At 47.7% G+C, this 18,032-nt stretch overlaps 1 protein-coding gene across 1 annotated transcript in view; it reads right to left on the bottom strand.

The window, feature by feature from the left end:
• Positions 1–18,032, bottom strand: part of COG6 (component of oligomeric golgi complex 6) — a 464,502-nt gene that overhangs the window by 244,942 nt on the left and 201,528 nt on the right. The window contains exon 11 of the mRNA XM_078657244.1: positions 5,491–5,555. Within this exon, the coding sequence (XP_078513370.1) occupies positions 5,491–5,555 (65 nt within the window). The remainder of the gene's footprint in view (positions 1–5,490; positions 5,556–18,032) is intronic.

Below are 18,032 nucleotides of genomic sequence, written 5' to 3'. Positions count from 1 at the left end.
CTCAACAACGCACATTGATGCAGTTTAATGACTCCCAATCTACAAATAATTCCATAAACAAAGATATGTCCTCTATTTCTGTACAAGAGTGGGAGGAATTAGTTGCGGCTTACAATGCCAAACCCCCCGAAGAGAAGCCGATGATCAATGCCTCCCCAAGACCGGAAGGGGATACTAACTTAGGCAATTCAGTCCCGGATACCCTATGGTCCACAATCCTAAGCACCTTGCAACAGTCGGCCACTGCCCTGGACTTTCAGTCACAAAAAATGGACTTACAGCTTACCGTCTTGCAGTCAATGGCCGAGTCAATTTCAGGGATTGACTGGAAAATCTCGGAACTAAATGGACTCATAAGGAGGGGCCAAGACGCAGTCCTCGCAGATCACTCGGTTACCATCCAACCCCCCCTTATGATCCCCTCTTACATAAATTATCATCTTTACCATCTATGCCAGGGGACCTGATAAGCGACTTAAAAGCATCAGCCCTCCAACCATTAAAGCAACATACCGCCGACTCTCCTGCAGTTCCTTCGGTAACTGCTTCAAGGCAAGAGATCAAGTTGCCAAGTGACCCGAGCCTAGCCATTACCTTGCCGCCCCAAGCTCCATCTACTGAGCTACCGGAAATAAAGAAAGCGATCACTATCGCGAGTACAGCTGAACCTCCGACTCAAACCAACGCAAAGTCCCGCAGAAAGAACAAAAGGAAAGGTAGGAACCGTACCCTAATAGGGGCAAGGCTTAATACAGAAGAATTATCACCTTCCACCGCGGTTTCAGACACTGATGCCCGGAGCCCGTCACCCAGTGTCCATCGGTCTCCCTCGCCCGAAGCCCGAGACAGCGCGCCAACAGAGTCCCCATTACAGTGCTTAAAATCAACACATAATCTTGCAAAGAAGATGACATCAAAAAAATGCACCAAACAGAAACTTCTACAATTTAAAATAATCCAGCCAGACCAGACTCCGGACAACAGTAAAATTAAATCGGGTGAAGAAGCCGCAAAAAACAGGCGGAATGCCACCCCTCCGGTCACGACCTCGGAGACATGTTCGGAGTCCAAGCCGAAAACAACCAGTACCACGATTATGACCTCGGAAATTTGTCCTGAGCCCAAGCCGAAAACAAACAGTGCCCTCTGGGATACGAAGCTAGACAATGACCAAGGCGGGGGCTCATTTGCCTTAGGTGTATCATCCTCTAGCCATGCCCTTGATCAAACTTCTCAGGCCATCAAGAGCCCATCGATGGTTCCAACAAAACTGCTATGTCAGAGCATTCCAACCTCAATTCTGTTTATCCCAGAATATATATCCAGATGGAATGAAGACACATTGAATAGGGGGAACATACTAAGACTCCTGCACTCTTCAACAAATCTAGCAAACATCAGCACGAAAGACCTTTTACAAGTAGGGTTTGAATCCAACACCTCGACCCATCAGCCTGATATTACCAAAACGACCTGGATTTCGCCGGAGATAGCTAATAAAATCTTGGAAGAGGAGGCAATGTTCCAGCAATGGGGAATTGCCTTGAAGCTGGAAAGGCAACCCCGCTATCCAACTCCGCGTTTACCCTCCATCCAACCTCAGCTTAAAAAAAACTCCACTTCAATATTAAAGGGAGCTAGGAGCTGCTCATCGGGGCAACGTTACCGACACACTATAAGTTCCCAACGGGGTCAATATCGCAATCAAGATACGAACTTGTCGTTATCGACATACCCTAATTGGAGATGTATTCAGCGTACTATCGCGACAACGACTGCTGATGTTTGACAGAATGGGCAAGTGCCCGTTAACTTCATGGTGGTACGGAGGGCCACAAGAAACATCAATGGCTTAGTTAATAAAAAGTACGATCCGGAGCTCATACAATATTTAACCTCATTCGATCTCCTGTTAATACAAGAAACTTGGGAAGATAAAGTATTTGATCTACAGGGATTTACATCACTCTGTACGCCAGCAACCAAAACTTCAACCTTCGGCCGCGGTTCAGGAGGATTGATGGTATTCGCCTCTATAACGACAATAGGCGAAATTAGGGCTCTGGACTTTCATATAACCCCCCCAAGTGTCATACAGGTGGTAAAGCTCTCACTCCTTCTAACAAAGCAGCACCAGGAAGTTATTATTATAAACACATACATTCACCCCAAATGGAAACAAAAATCGGTGGAAGAGCTGGAGCACGTTTTACAAAAAATAAGGGACTCCGGGGATTCAGACACCTTCATCCTGGCTGGTGACTTAAACATGCTTCTCATCAGCAATGAGCAAGGCTCTGACCTCTCTTATGAGTTAGACACAGCATGGGGCGTGCCGCCGCAAGGTCGAACAAAAAATAACCTAACGAAACACTCAAAAAACCTTCTTTGGCAATTGAATACCCATAACTTAAGGGCCCTAAACGGACGTTATGCTGAAGACAATCCACCGGCAGCCACTTTCCACTCTAGCACACAATCTTCGCATTTGGATTACATGTTCATGTCCTTAGAAATGTTCAGCTGGATAACTTCATTTAAAATAGACGTGAGTGATTTCAGCGACCACCTGCCCTTAGTGGCTGAGATAAAATCCAATTCGGCAGAGAAAAAAGAACGCTACATTGGCCCAGAAACAGAAGTCAGTGCAAACTTAAAACGGATACGGTGTAGTCTTGATAACATCGACCTTATTGGTTCAATTGCGAAAACTCTCTTCCACCAAATTCATTGCTCATCTAAGTTGGCGAATGTCTGGCATGACTTCATCATCACCATCGGGGAACAACTAGGTAGTACCAGGCCCACCAATTCTTGCCTTGTGAGGGGACCCGCAAGCACGAGACAGATGTGGTTGGATATGAAAACACAAAAACGCCTGCTTAATCAAACTCTGAGGTGGATACGAAAGGATCAGGGAAACCCTAGTTTGCAAGTAGTGCTGAGGGAAGCAAAAAAGCAACTCAAACGGCTGAAATGGGTAAGTCAAAAACAAAGGAATGAAGAACGTTGGGGGAAACTTGTCCACGAAGGAAAGCAGAAAAACAGTTCTAGGTTCTGCCAAATGGTGAAAAGAATCCAGAACCCTGACCATCTGGGGCAAAATTCGCACATAGCAGAGGAAGTATGGACCAAATACTTACTGTCACACTTTAATAATGACAACATAGGAGATACGATAACAAAGTCTCCCTGCATGGAAATCACAAAGCTTGGTCGTGATGGTAACCCCAGCAATCAAAGCGGGACAAGCATGTGTGGATTGGGGGAGTTTAAGGGTATGACCTTACCACAACCAGAACATTTAGAAGGGGAAGGCAGACCTATAAAGAACATGGAGACAGGGCTCACGGAATACACCCCAGCAGACATCGGGCGGCGAATCACCAAGGGACGACCGAATGGGGCCCCGGGACCGAATGGAATCCCCCCCATGTTGTACAAATCTGACGTAGCCTTTTGGAGTGCATCCTTGGGTCAGGTCTTTAACGAGGCCAGACTTACTTTATCCCTTCCGGACTCCTGGCATGGGTCCATCATTAGTCCAATATACAAACATGGGAGCAAGAGTAATCCGAACAGCTACCGTCTCATTGCTTTGCTTGATATAGAAGCAAAATATTTCAGCGGTCTCATTCTGGAAGAACCATCGGCGTGGGCGTCCGAAAAAGCCATTATCCCTCCCAATCAAACAGGTTTCCGTAAAGGCCAAGGGACAACAACCAACATCATGGCCCTGTCCTTACTGATGGGCGAAGCAAAAACCACCAAGCTACCGCTATTACTCTCATTTATTGATTACACTGCGGCCTTCCACCATGTGGACCGAAATAAACTTTGGGAAAAACTATTCAATTGGGGCAATCCGAAACATCTCCTAGATGTCCTAATACTGCTCCACTCTAACACCTGGGTTAAAGTTAAACTTGGAACTGGCCAGCACCTCTCGAAGCAGATTAGGACAACTAAAGGACTAAAGCAGGGGTGCTTATTAGCGCCAATTCTTTTCAATCTGTTTATTTCGGACTTACCGGAAGAACTTGACAAATGCCGCAATCATGCGCCCAAGCTAGGAAAAGTCACCCTCCCTAGTCTGTTATATGCGGACGATTTAGTGCTGATAAGCCGGTCGCCAATAGGCCTTCAGCATCTTTTGAATTGTACCCATGCCTTCTCGGTAAAGAATGCCCTAGAAATAAACCTCAACAAATCTAAGGTCATGACAGTAAATTACAGGAAGAAAAGGATCCCTTGTTGGTACCTGAACGGAGTAAAGCTTGAACGGGTAACCACATACAAGTACCTTGGCGTCATTTTGGATTCTAAGAACACATCTAGGCCTCAGCTCCAGTCTATCCGAGGGAAGGCAACAATGACCCACCTTGCAAAGAAATCACTAAAGACTAAACTCCCTGACCTCACCCTTAAACCCTTCCTTGAAATCCTCCGAGCGAAACTTTAACCAACGCTCACGTATGGGAGTGAATCGTTTCATGGGAAGGACGCTGCATTGCTAGACACAGTTATAGCCAATTGTTACAGGGCCATCTTCAATCTTCCCAAATAGGCGTCTCCGGCACAAATTCGTTTAGAATTTGGGGTGGTCAAACAAACACTAGAAAGACGGAGTGCATATGTAACTAACTGGGGCAAGATTCGCGATGCAGATCCTGACTCCTTAAATGCCAGCGTCTGGGAAGTCCTACTTAGATGTCGCACTTCACTGCCGAGGGACTACCTATTTGGATCTCTTGATGTGCTAGGCTTATCCGATATTTGGGAAACCGCCATAGATCACCAGTCCTTCATAAAGTTGGCAAAAAAATCTGCCCAAATAATTTTGGCAATAGAAGATAAGAAAGACCTAGCCAACAGGGCGCATGGATGGATAACGGTGGGAGATTACGGTAAAATACGGCCACAGGCATATCTTAATATCGGGATGAAAATAAAAATCAAAGAAAAGTTCCTGAAACTGCGCCTTGGAGCTATCCCGATATTACCGCACCTGCCGCCATGGGAGAGAACTCATGCCTCGGCTCTATGTCGCCTGTGTAAATCTGGCAAGGAGGACATCATCCATGTGATATGCATTTGCCCGAGACTAATGGACCCGAGGCATAAGCTGTTGCTACCTTTTTTTAGATCACATGCCGTTCGGACCTGTAGGCAGGCAGTCAAACTGTGTTTTTCCTCCAGTGATATTAAACTGAATTGCCAGGTTGTGAAGTTCTTTGATTTAATGAAGGAAAGATTCAAGCACACCTGAAAGACTCATCGGGACTTAATAACAACCTTGAATTGACAATAGTAACTGCTGTATGTTAAATCATTTGTACTGTCATATGGCGTTTTATATTTTTGTAAAGATTTTAATTATTCATATACAAATAAATATTACTTACTTACTTACTTACATAGGATAAAATTGGCAAATTAATGTAAACAAAATTAGAAACATTTTAAGATATTTTAAAAATAACGTCCTACCTTCAGCGGCCGACAGACACCTTCAGTGATATGCCCGACTACTTCCTGAATATTTTCTTCCACGCCTGTAAAGAAAATAAAGTATATCATTGCACTGCATTATACTTAGTACTTATAAAGTACCTTGCTGAGACTGATGTGACCAGAAGTATGTGAGACAGAAAAACACTAGTCTGCCACTGTACAAGATATATTTCACACACTTGGCCGAAAAGTAAAAAAAAAGTTAAAAAAAGAATTGGACTTCTATGTGTAAACACAACAGATTAGAATCATGCTAGGTCCGCCTAAGATTTCACCTTTCGGCTGCTCATAACTTTAGTACAGCTAAGCTAGGAAGTAGTAGGGACCGAGAGAGTGTTTCCACAGGTTGCAGAGATTCTACACCTCTCTCTTACACCTTAGATGACATACACAACCCTTAAGTTATACAGCAGAGATATCCACCATTCAAGATACGTAGTTCTCAGCGAAGTCTAAAGCACAATGCTAACTCTCTGGCCGGAGTATCTCCATAACACCATACACAGTAGCTTCAGTGCTACACAGAGCACTCAGAAATGGTGTAAAGAATTGAGCAATCCGTCAACACTACCTCTTACAATATATGCTGCTTTAAGTAACGCTATGGCGAGCAAATATATTGAAGCCTCAATATCATTTCATATAAAACGTTCTTTTTTTCAGCACCATAGAAAATGATTTGGCAACATGTTTGTGATTTCTAAAATATTATTTCTCTCCTTAAAAACACTTTGCAGTTGAAACTGCATCTACGTCCGGGCAGATTCTTACCTTGCGGTCCAGGTGCCCCACGCCATGCTGGTTATTAATGGACCGCAGAATGGTCCTCGAAACCTGTTACTTTCACCACTCTATAGCTGTCATGATAAATTTCCTACTCCTATGCATTGCGCCAAATCAGTGCACTTAATCAAGTTTGACTGATTTTATAAACTTGATGCAGCCAGACATTCCGATGGCTAGATTAGGTAGTGTTAAATTTGAGTGACGTGATTGCTGTGTTATTTTTGTCCGCTCCGGGGTGCAACTAAGATGTCAATATGGGTAAAAAGTGTTCAAATTTTTCCCTGTGGTAATGATGTAGGTTATACAGTCAAACGGCTTTACCGACAGGTACCGTAGGTTTTGTAAGGAACATCTGAACCCAACATGGCGGCTGCCTGTCTGGGCTATTTTACAGGGAGTCAGCAGTATGACGTGATCGACAGCTAAGACTGAAAGACGAGGAGACTAGTCCGAGGTTTGAGTGGCCCTGTGTTGGGATCTTCTTTTGTATTCTTATTTGGAATCTCTCCACGACCATGTTCCCTGCGTGGAACACAGAACGTGGGGAGTCTGGCAGTTGCTGCCTGGGAGCTGTCAGGACTGGTCATGAATAAATGAGGTACTTACTTACACCAGATTTGTCCCTCTTTTCATTGACGACGAGTTGACCAGTCCTGCTCTCCTGTTTCCATGTGGACTCCTGAGGATTACGACGCCCTTCCTGCCGTGTCCCGACTTTGTTTTTCCATCGGATGCTGTTTCCTTTCGGCGATCCTTCCTGGCACCCCTGTAGAGCCTGCGGTGCCGTTTCAGCGTTCCTGTGTTGCCCTCCTTCATCCTGCTCTGATGTTTGGAGCCAGTTCCGGCTCCTCAAGGTACCTTTTAGACACGCACAGTTGTGGCATTTTATGCACGTTGATGCACTCAATTCAATTACTCTTTCCACTCAGCTTTTTTCGATGCGCACCTTCAGAAATAGCGTGCTGTGAGTCTTCAATAGAGTGCCAACTCTTGTTTATCTGGTACATTCCAAACACTCCATTAATCTTTATTTACCAACAGCGTGCATTTTACAAGTCTGCTTCATTTGTCTCTTTTAAGAACTCTCTCTCTCTTACTGTGTGTGGGCAGCAACTCACCCACCTGGTGTTCGATTATGGATCATATAGCGGCCCCTCCACCATTTCTACAGTCTCCAGGTTCCCCTCCCATGATATGGCAGCAGTGGAAGGACACTTTTGAAAGCTATTAAGAAGCCATTGATGGCAACACGTTTACCACTAAAAAGAAGAAAGCACTGCTTATGTACAATTTGGGTGCCGAAGGTAGAAGCATTGTGAAAACTTTAACCCTCGAAGTCGTTAGCACTCGTAGTGATGATGGGGATTCCTTACTCGTCGATGACCTTGCATCTCTATCTCTGCCCTGGGTAATAGTCCTTTCAAAGAGCCTTCCACTTTTACTGATGCCCCGTAATGCACTGGATATTTTTCATGAGCGCATCACTGAGGAACTAAAAATGCTTCATCGAAACACCTCGAGAAACAAACACAAATTCAAGAACACCACTACCCAGCGGTACTTCCAACTGATGGAGAAACTCAAGAATAGTGATTCCATTGTGATCAACAATTCCGACAAGGGAGGAAATATAGTACTTTGGGACAAACCCTGAGTGCTGTACAAATGACATTCTGCCAGGCTCTGTGATAATCTTGCCACCTTTTTCCACGATAAAGTTGCCTCTATTGTTGAGGAGCTGGGAAAGACATCAGAGCCTCCGATGGTATCAATTGAACAGCTGGCCCTTATTGAGGATAGGGGTGAACTGACAGGGAATGACAGCTCGAAGGAGGCTGCCTTGGAGGCTCTCTCTGAGTTCCCCCCTCTCCAGATTGAGGACTTCCGCAGGTTAACGGATAGTATTGTGTCAGGCTCCCCCCTGGATCCATTGCCTTGCAAAAACTGGAAGGAATTCGGGGTAGAACTTTTCCCACTGCTGTGTAAGATCTGTAACCAGTCTCTTGCAGAAGGGGCGGTTCCCAGTCAGTGGAAGCAGGAGCTTGTAACGCCACTTCTTAAAAAAGCCTCCCTTGATCCTGAATGTCTGAAGAATTTTAGACCTATATCTCTTCTCCCCTTCCCAGCCAAGGTAGTGGAACGGGTAGTGAGTGGCACACTGTCCGCGCACCTGGAACAGGCCAAACATCTGGAGGAGGAGCAGTTCGGTTTTAGACCGGCCCATGGTACGGAGACAGCACTGGTGACCGTAATGGATGAGCTTCGGAGGCGGGCAGACAGGGGCCAGGCAGCAGTGCTGACTCTGCTGGACCTGTCTGCCGCCTTCGATACGGTCAACCATAAGATCTTGTTGAGACGGTTGAGTGAGGTGGGAGTTACGGGGGTGGCCCTTAGATGGTTTCACTCCTTTCTCTCAGGGAGACAGCAAGCAGTATCCCTTCCTCCTTACCAATCTGCCTTTACTCCTGTCTCACATGGGGTCCCTCAGGGCACGGCCATCAGCCCCATTCTTTTCAATGTCTATTTGAGACCCCTGCTGACGATCATCAAGCGCTATAACATCAAAGTCATCAATTACGCTGATGATACTCAACTCATTCTCTCCCTGGAGGGAGAGCAGTCCATCTCAGCAGAAGGGTTTCATAGATGTTTAGGAGATATGACACAATGGCTGAAGGAGAATTCCCTACAGTTTAACATTGCTAAAACTGAACTGATGCACTTCGAAACGCATAAGAACAGGGAAGGGCCGCCCATGAATCTGTGGCCCCCAGAGTTCCCCAACCCCGGCCAGCCGGTAAAAATAGTCCGTAACCTAGGGGTCACATTTGACTGCAACCTCTCCTTGGAGGTGCATGTGGGGAAAGTGGTGAGCTGCTGTCTGGGGATTATTCGCTCTCTGAGGAAGATTTTTCCTCTTTTACCCCATCAAGCTCGTGCCCTGATAGCACGTAGTACGATACTTAGTCGGGTAGACTATTGTAATGCTCTACTCCTCGGGTCCCCTAAATTTCTGCTAGACTGGCTACAGCGGGTACATTTTGCCGCTGCTAAATTGGTATTAGGCTGGTCAAGGCGGACCTCTGCCTCTGGAGCACTGACGGAGCGGCATTGGCTGCCCGTGACACAGAGAGTTACATTTAAATCTCTGTGTCTAGTATTCAAAGCCTTGCATGGAAAAGGACCAACCTCTTTTCAGCAAATGTTTGAGTGGTATGTTCCGGGCAGAGAGCTCCGTTCTTCGAGAGGAATGTCAATAAAAGTACCACGCTTTAACAAAGTTAGAGCAGGGGGCAGAACATTTGGGGTGGCTGCAGCCAGGCTGTGGAACACTTTACCTCTTGAACTGCGGCAAAACAAGGATCTTCTTGCGTTCAGAAAGAACCTTAAAACCTGGCTATTCCCTAAGAACTAGGTCTGTGCATTAACCCCCTCCTGTGTTGATATGGTCTAGGAGTTACTAGTGCCAAGATGCCTGTTAGGTGGTAGCGCGCTTTAGAAATTGTATAATAATAATAATTGTAAAATCACGTGATTTTGACACTTTAAGTATTTAAGTCAGACCTTTGAGCGACGCCGGTATGTGAGCAAGGCTACAGTGTTTGCCGAAACGCGTCATTTGTCCATATTATTTGCACTTTGATGGAAGAACAAATCATTACTGCAGCCTGCAGTGATTGAAATCACCGTAAGAGTCAGTCTCTCTGTTTGGTGGGTTACAGCACCGGAGCGGTAATTGGATATATATATAAATACATCAAAGACAGGTAAACTAGCCACGACTATGAAACATGGTTGTACAGGAACACACCTAGTGCATTAATGCAGACGGTAGCCGCAATTAAAGTGTGATAAACACCCTGAAAAGCTCCCAAGGAGGAGAATGAGGCAAATAAGCAAGATGACTCATGACGTATAGAAGATGACGCCAAGGCACAACATTGAGCACCGTACAACAGCAGATAAGAGCACCAGGTGACGCATAGTGCCCAAGTGATCTCTTAGGCCCAGTAGACATAAAGCAGCGCTATATAATAGCATACAAGTACCCCACATGGAGTATGCACACCCCAACAGCGGGAACACCTCTTAGGGCAAACCACAGTCAGAGGAGCATACACTACAATCTGTAGAACACTGCCACAGTAGGCTAACTACCAGCTCAAAAAGCATAATGCATCCAAAGGATGCTAAATGAAAGGGTAATTACCCCATACAATGTGAAAAGAAGACCTGAGGCTTACTACCAGCCTAAAACACATAACACATCTAAAGGATGCTAAATGAAAAGGTTCCACCCTAGAACAAACGCCTGAGGAATACAGGCCTAAGGGGGAGGGCGAAAGCCCACAAGGAGGCACTGAACAGCCGATTTGGCATGAGCATCAAACAACAAAACCCCATCAAAGGGTAAATCAACTAGTCGCTCCAGAATATTCTCCGGGAAGACGCTTTCCCGCAACCAAGCATGGCGCCACAAGGGGCGTGGCTTGGCTACGGAGCGGAATGGCTGCCTGAAACCGCAGCTCCGCTGATCGAGCCCATAAATCCGTAATTTATCAGCGTTTCTGGAGTGTGGACTCGGACCTCTTGACTCCACGAGTGAGCACGGGTCATAGGGTCTGCCTGGCGGAAATTTGTGGTCTGCAGCGTGACCGGACGAGTGAATATTGTCGGTGTGTCCCGACCGGTGAAGAGGCCTGACGCATTTGCGGAAGCAGGGGACTGATGTGGGACTGCTGCCCGGAGCTTCACTGCGAATCGGGCAACTCCCGCGCGGGTGCTCCCCGCGGCCCTGGACCAGCGGGACTGCTCCCACCGCCGCAGGTATCGGCGATCAGAGGCGCATGCGGCGCTCCACACACCGGACAGCAGCAGTGACAGCCCTGCATTGCCCTGCGGTCCTAGGAACCGGACGCGCCAAGGTCGCTACGCGGTAAGAGACCAAGCCGCGAAACGTAGCGGTTGCTGGCTGGGGACCCGAATTGTGGCCACGCCAGTGGGCGAAGTAGGTTATATAGCCCTACACTGCTGGGACAACTGCAACTGCGCTGGTGGGTCGGGACACGGCTGGTTCCTGGGAGAAAGGAGATCAGGCGGCCATCTTGGCCGAGTAGACGTACACACAGCAAGCTTTCCAAAGCAGAACACCGCGAGCAATCTGCAGCTGACACGCTGGGGCTACAATATCAGAGATAAACTGGCATAACGTGGCACCCGGGCAGGCTGAGACAAGGCCCGCAGCGGCGGGGACCACACACGCGCGGCGCTTGGGAAAAAGGCGCGAACATCCATTTTGTCTTGCATCTTGGCGAGTGAGGAGAAAACCTGAGACGCAGTGTGTACATTTAGGCGCGCTAGAGATTTGCATCAAAGGGGGCTGTGTGGAATAACACGAATTGCTGCGCTGGGATCTGCCTGACACGAAGAGGCTGCCCCAGGGCCACTCAGTGAGCAAGTGTGACACGGCGGAGGTGCCGTGCGGTGCGGGTAAATAGATTGCTAGCCCGGTAGACTGCTGGATGCTCTAGACGCCATCGCCGAATAATAGAGGCGCTGAATTTGAAGAAACTAGCGTCCAGATAAGGTCCTTGTGATACGAGGCGGAGGCACTGTCTCATTTGCCTGAAAGCTGCATTGGTGTATGATAATGGGCAAGCCGGACACGAGACAGCCGAGACTCACCTTTGATAAATCCAAACAGAAAACGACTGGCCAAGAGCACCAAGAGGATGATGCGTCCAAGGAAGATCAGGGTGGCTCAGAGACTGCGGACATAAAAGCTATGTTTCAGGAACTGAAAACGAGCTTACAGGGCATAGACAACAAGATGGACGACCTGGCCGCTCGCATGGACAGCATCACCAGGAGAATGGACAAACAGGAGGGAAGAGTCGGGGTGCTGGAAACACGAGTGACTGAAACGGAGGAGAGTCAAACTACTCTGGAAAAGAAAGTACGTGGTATGGACAAAGTGCTGGCGCTGATCCAACAAAAGAACGAGGATTTGGAAGCGCGCTCGAGGCGCAACAACATCCGCGTCACGGGCGTGGCGGAATCGACAGATATTACCAGCATGGAACTATTTGTCGAGGAAATGATGAAGGAACTATTTGGATCGGGGCTGTCGCAGATGTTCCTGGTGGAACGGGCACACAGGACATTGGGACCCAAACCCAAGCCAGGCGCTCCTCTAGACCCATCATAGCACGTGTCTTGAACTACAGAGACCGAGATTCAATTCTGTGCATGGCACGAGATAAGAAGGATTTGCAGTAAAAAGGCAACCACATCGGGATATACCCGGACTTTACCATACTGGTCCAAGCTGCAAGGAGTTCATACCAGCAAAAAAGATCTTCCAACAAATTGGAACCAAGTACTCACTAATCTATCCTGCGAAGCTCAGAGTACAGGGCCCAGGTAGACCCTCCTTCTTCGTCGCTGCATAAGCAGCCTTGCAATATGCGAAACAACTGGCAAGAGACCAAAAAAATCAGGCGCACTCTGGTGAACCGGACTCGCAGGAGCGGCTAAGTGACATAGAGTGACAGCCGGGAGGCGGCGTGGACATTGCTCTGTAGCTGCACTGCTATGGCTGGACCAGGAACAGAATGCCAGACTATTATGCTGGAGGTTCGCCAGGTGCTCAGGAGAGGCTATGCAAAGGTATGCGTGTAGAGGGGTGGGGGGTCCTGGAGTGCTTACACTCAGGCCAGCGCTCGATCACCCTGGCAAAAGTACAGGGTCAGTAGTAGATCAACCTACGTACCCTAGGGGATGATTCCCATTACTCGTTCACTACGGGAGTTTTGCGATAATGACTTGGTGATTGGAGGGGTGAACGGGGCGGGATTTGCACAACCTAATTAGGGGGTTGGAGCAGGAGGGGACTGGGATGCCACAAGTTCGGGGTGTTCTGATGCTATATGTTTGTTCCAAAGCGATATGTACACAGAAGCACGCAGATGTGCCGCTCCAGTTGCTTGGGACATTAAACTGTACGGTCGGCGACGACATCACGCCCTGTATTATGACTGGTCGATAACGCTGAGCACTGGAGGACAGTTATGTTCTGCCACACCACATGCATTGGGCTGGTCATGTGCAAAGATTTATGAATATGATCTACTGGGGGGAATGTATCACTTACACCTAAAGCCGTGAAGCACATAAAATGTCTCACCTGGAATGTGAGAGGTATGAATGATAGACGGAAGGCCAGACTGGTGCAAGCTCTCCTTCTGCAGAAGGAGATAGATATATGCTTCCTGCAAGAAACCCACCTGACTGCTACTGCCACGCACCTACTCAGACACAATAGATGGGGAGAGATTATCCATGCAACATACTCTAATTACTCACGTGGGGTGGCGATATTGATAAAAAGGGGCTTACAGTGGAAAACATATGAGGTGATTAGAGATGATGGCGGCAGGTACATACTGCTGTTGGGGTCATGAAAATGATGTTGGTGAATGTCTATGGCCCAAATGACGACAACCCAGATTTTTTCTGTGATTTATGGCATAAGATTCAGGCTCGTGGCCCGGCCGCGATTATGTGGGGAGGGGATTATAATGCTCTGCTCTCAGACACATTGGACAGGCAAGGAACGGTCAGAGAACACCACCCGAGGGCTGCTGGAGCGCTAGGCAATATCATAACAGAGGCACAGTTAGTAGATTCATGGAGGGTGTTACATTCAGGAGTTCGGGAGGGTACATGCTTAACGTCGCACAGGGCTGCCTGGTCTAGACTAGATTATTGGTTACTATCTAGAGATATCCATATTTTAACAACTGAGGTTAAACACTTGCCACGGTCGCTGTCTGACCATGCCCCGGTTTGTTTGACATTGACTACGCCATCGCAATATGTCCAACCGTTTAGCTGGAGATTCCCCTCCCGGGCACTGCGGGACCAGGTCTTCAAGCAGGAATTGAGAGACAAATTGGAAGAGTACTTCGAACTCAATGAAGGTACAGTGGACTCCCCGGGTGCCCTATGGGAGGCCTGCAAGGTGGTGACGAGGGGCTACTGCATGTCACTGAAAACGGGGGTACTACGATCAATAAGAGGTACCTTGTGCAAATTAGAGGTGGAACTAGCTGAGATTGAATCTGCATTGCATGAAGCACCAACTGATAGAGTGCGTGCCGATTTCAGAATGAAACTTAATCAATACCAAGAAGAGGCGGACAGGGAAGTAGCATACCTAGCTAAGGACTGTCAAGCTGGAAGTATGGGGAAGGTGATCGAGCTGGACGCACACTGGCGAACATGATGAGACCGCCAAGAGGGACGGATTATGTCTTGGAACTTAGGAACGCAGAGGGAGACATGGTCAGAGAACCCCAGGCCATACTGGATTCCATGACTACTTACTATCAGACACTGTACACCTCCAGGGTGACGCCAGATGACACGGTTCTAACAGATTATCTAGACACCATAGCCTTAGCATGGTTTAATGATGGGGCCAGACAGTATATCGATTTACCCTTCACACAAGATGACATAAGAGCGATAATATCGTCCCTGCCGCCAGGTAAAGAACCAGGCCCTGATGGGCTGACGGCGGATTTCTATAAAGAATACGCTGATATCCTGGTCCCTAAGCTTCATAGAGTCTTTGAGGAAGCGTTAGAAGTAGGCACACTCCCGCAATCAATGCGCGAAGCAATGATAATCACGCTACTTAAGCCGGATAAGGACCCCACCGATCCGGACTCATATCGCACACTCTCGTTAATAAATTTAGATGCCAAAATCTATGCAAAGTTGCTAGCGGATCGCCTTAAGTATATGCTGCCGCAAATTGCACTCTCTGATCAATCAGGTTTCGTGTTGGAGAGATCTACTTCGCATAACCTGAGGGTACTGTTTGGGCTCCTACACTATCTGGACCCCAAGGTGCAGGCCGCGGCCGCACTGCTTGATGCGACAAAGGCATTTGATTCTCTCGAGTGGAAGTTTCTGCTCACACTTTTTACTCGTATTGGCTTCAGCCTGCTGTTTGCTAGGAGAATTGGCATACTATATAATGACCCGACCGCCAGAGTTCGGGTGAATGGACAGATATCCGCTCCTATCTCTATCACTAGGGGGACTAGACAGGGGTGCCCACTGTCGCCGTTACTGTTTGCTATTGCGACTGAACCACTCGCAGCGCGCATGAGGCAACACCATACCAAGCGAAGCATTGGCTTCACGTCACAAGGCCTGCTCATATCAATGTACGCAGACGATGTTACCATATACATGATGAACCCGGTAGAGAATTTTGACCCCCTGATGAGGGAGGTAGTGCGATACAGTGGGCTCACTGGCATAAATATAAACTGGTCGAAATCAACGATGCTGCACTTGACAGATGGTACACTTAAATGCCACACCGAATTCCCAATAGATTGGGTTGCCGATGAGCTTAAATACCTGGGAATTAAAATAAGTCGCTCTATCCAGGACATATGGCTATCAAATTTTGGAGTGGCCATGGAATGGCTTGAAAACAAAGTGGAAAAAACTGCCGCTGTCTCTGACGGGACGCATAGCAATCACAAAGATGGTAGTGGTCCCCAAATTTCTTTACTTATTTATAAACATTCCCTTGCCCTTAACAATGGCGTTTCTTCACCGCCTTAGATCTGCTGTCATCACACTAGTTTGGGCGGGCAGACAACCCAGAGTTGCCTGGAGCCTTCTCACACTTCCCTTCAGTCAGGGAGGCCTGGCAGCCCCGGATTTTGAGCTCTATGCGTACAGTGCGCATGCCCAATACTTACATTACTGGCAGCACCCAAAGCCCTACCAGCCTCACGTGGCAATAGAGACTGACGTGGCGTCACCCTGCCCCCTAAAGACAGCGGCATACCAGAAATACAAACGACCGCAGGAGGACATTGACATAGTAGAGGTGGTGCGCTGGGCATGGGAGAAAATTGCTCATAGAGCGGGTATAACTGAATTCTATGCCCCGAGCATGCAGCTGGAGGGAAATCCACTGCTAGGCCCATTGACGGACGCGGCGGTAGTGAAGAGGGCGCATGACTGTGGCCTAAAGGTGGCAAGTGACTTGTATCCAGACGACATTTTCCTTACACTTCAGGACAAGGTGCCATCGTCTGAACCGACTGCCTCAGAGCTTCTATTATACTATCAACTGAGGGCGGCCTGTAAACGCAGATACCCTACGTTCCCTGAGGCCCCACCTTCGTTGGCAGCTCTAGAGGACATACTCTCAAATAACTCCTCACACAAACTGATAACACGCATCTATAGGGCTACGCAGAACGCAACACCTGTCCCACACATAGACTCACGGTCACAATGGGAGATAGTGGCGGGCATTAGTATCTCAGAAAAACAATGGACATTTTGCTGCACACAGCTTGAACACCTATCGCCCAACTATAGACTGTGACTCATACACTTTAACTATTTACATAGGACATACCGCACACCCAAACAGCTTTTTAAAATGGGGTTGCAGACGGATGCGTCCTGTTGGAGGTGTGGCGAACGTGAGGCTACGTTCTTCCATCTCGCTTGGGTTTGCGAACCAATACATGGCTTCTGGGAGACAGTCTTCCGTAACATAGGGCAGATAGTGGATACACATATAGACGCAGATCCGCTGGTGGCACTACTGGGGTTTGTGATGACGGTGCTGAGTGCTTCCAGGCGGCTGGTATTTTTGAATTTGAATTTGAATTTTTAAGGATTTGTAAAGCGCACGTTCACTATGCAGTTTCTTGGCGCTGGGGGGAATACAGGGTAGGAAAGACACAGGACTAGGGACTAAAAGCTTGCTGAAACAGAAAGGTTTTGAGGGCCTTACGAAATTCCATGTAGGAGGATGAGTGTCTGACTGAGGACGGGAGGGTGTTCCAAAAGGTGGGTGCCAAGACCGAGAATTTCTGGCCTCCCGACCTTGATTTATTAAAACGGGGGATAACTAATAGGGATTTTGTGGATGAGCGAAGATCTCTAGGGGGGCAATAGTTGGTAATGCCCGAGTTGATGAAGGCAGGAGCCGTGCCCACCCTAGCTTGGAAAGTGAGACATCCAAGTTTGAAGAGGGCCCGTTGTTTGATGGGGAGCCAGTGAAGGGAAAGAAGGAGAGGAGAGGAGTGATGGAATTTAGGTAGGCCATATACCAATCGGGCTGCCTGGTTCTGCACCAGCTGAAGACGTTGAAGTGCATAGGCAGGAGCACCATTGTAGATGATGTTACCATAATCGATCTTGGATAGGACCATGGCCATTAGAATCAGTTTGAGTGCAGGGAGGGAAAAAAACTGGATATTTTCCTAATAATACGCAAGGTAAAAAAACAAGAGGAGACAACAGAACTGATGTGGGAGTGAAGTGTGAGATGGTGATTAAGTGTAATTCCAAGAGTTTTGACAGAGTCCGAGGGGATGGGGGGGAGACCAAGGGAAGGGGGCCAAAAGGAGGGAGACCAAGGGTTGCCGCTGCCCCCAGTCAGAACCAGCTCTGTTTTATTCGGGTTAAGTTTAAGGTGGTTCGCATTCATCCAATCCCGGATAAACAGCATGACGGACTGGAAGCTGGCGACATCTGATGTGGGGGAAGAAAAATTAAAAATTAGTTGGAGGTCATCAGCATAGTTGTAGACTGTGACCTCCATTTGGTAGCCCTTCTCTTGTTGCTGGCTAAGCGGCAAATAGCAATACACTGGAAGCATAAGGATCCACCGAAAATAT

Source organism: Lissotriton helveticus, chromosome 8, assembly GCF_964261635.1.
Source record: "Lissotriton helveticus chromosome 8, aLisHel1.1, whole genome shotgun sequence".
Classification (NCBI taxonomy): domain Eukaryota; kingdom Metazoa; phylum Chordata; class Amphibia; order Caudata; family Salamandridae; genus Lissotriton; species Lissotriton helveticus.
The sequence above is the reverse complement of the archived record's forward strand: the minus strand, read 5'-3'. Positions and strand labels throughout refer to the sequence as shown.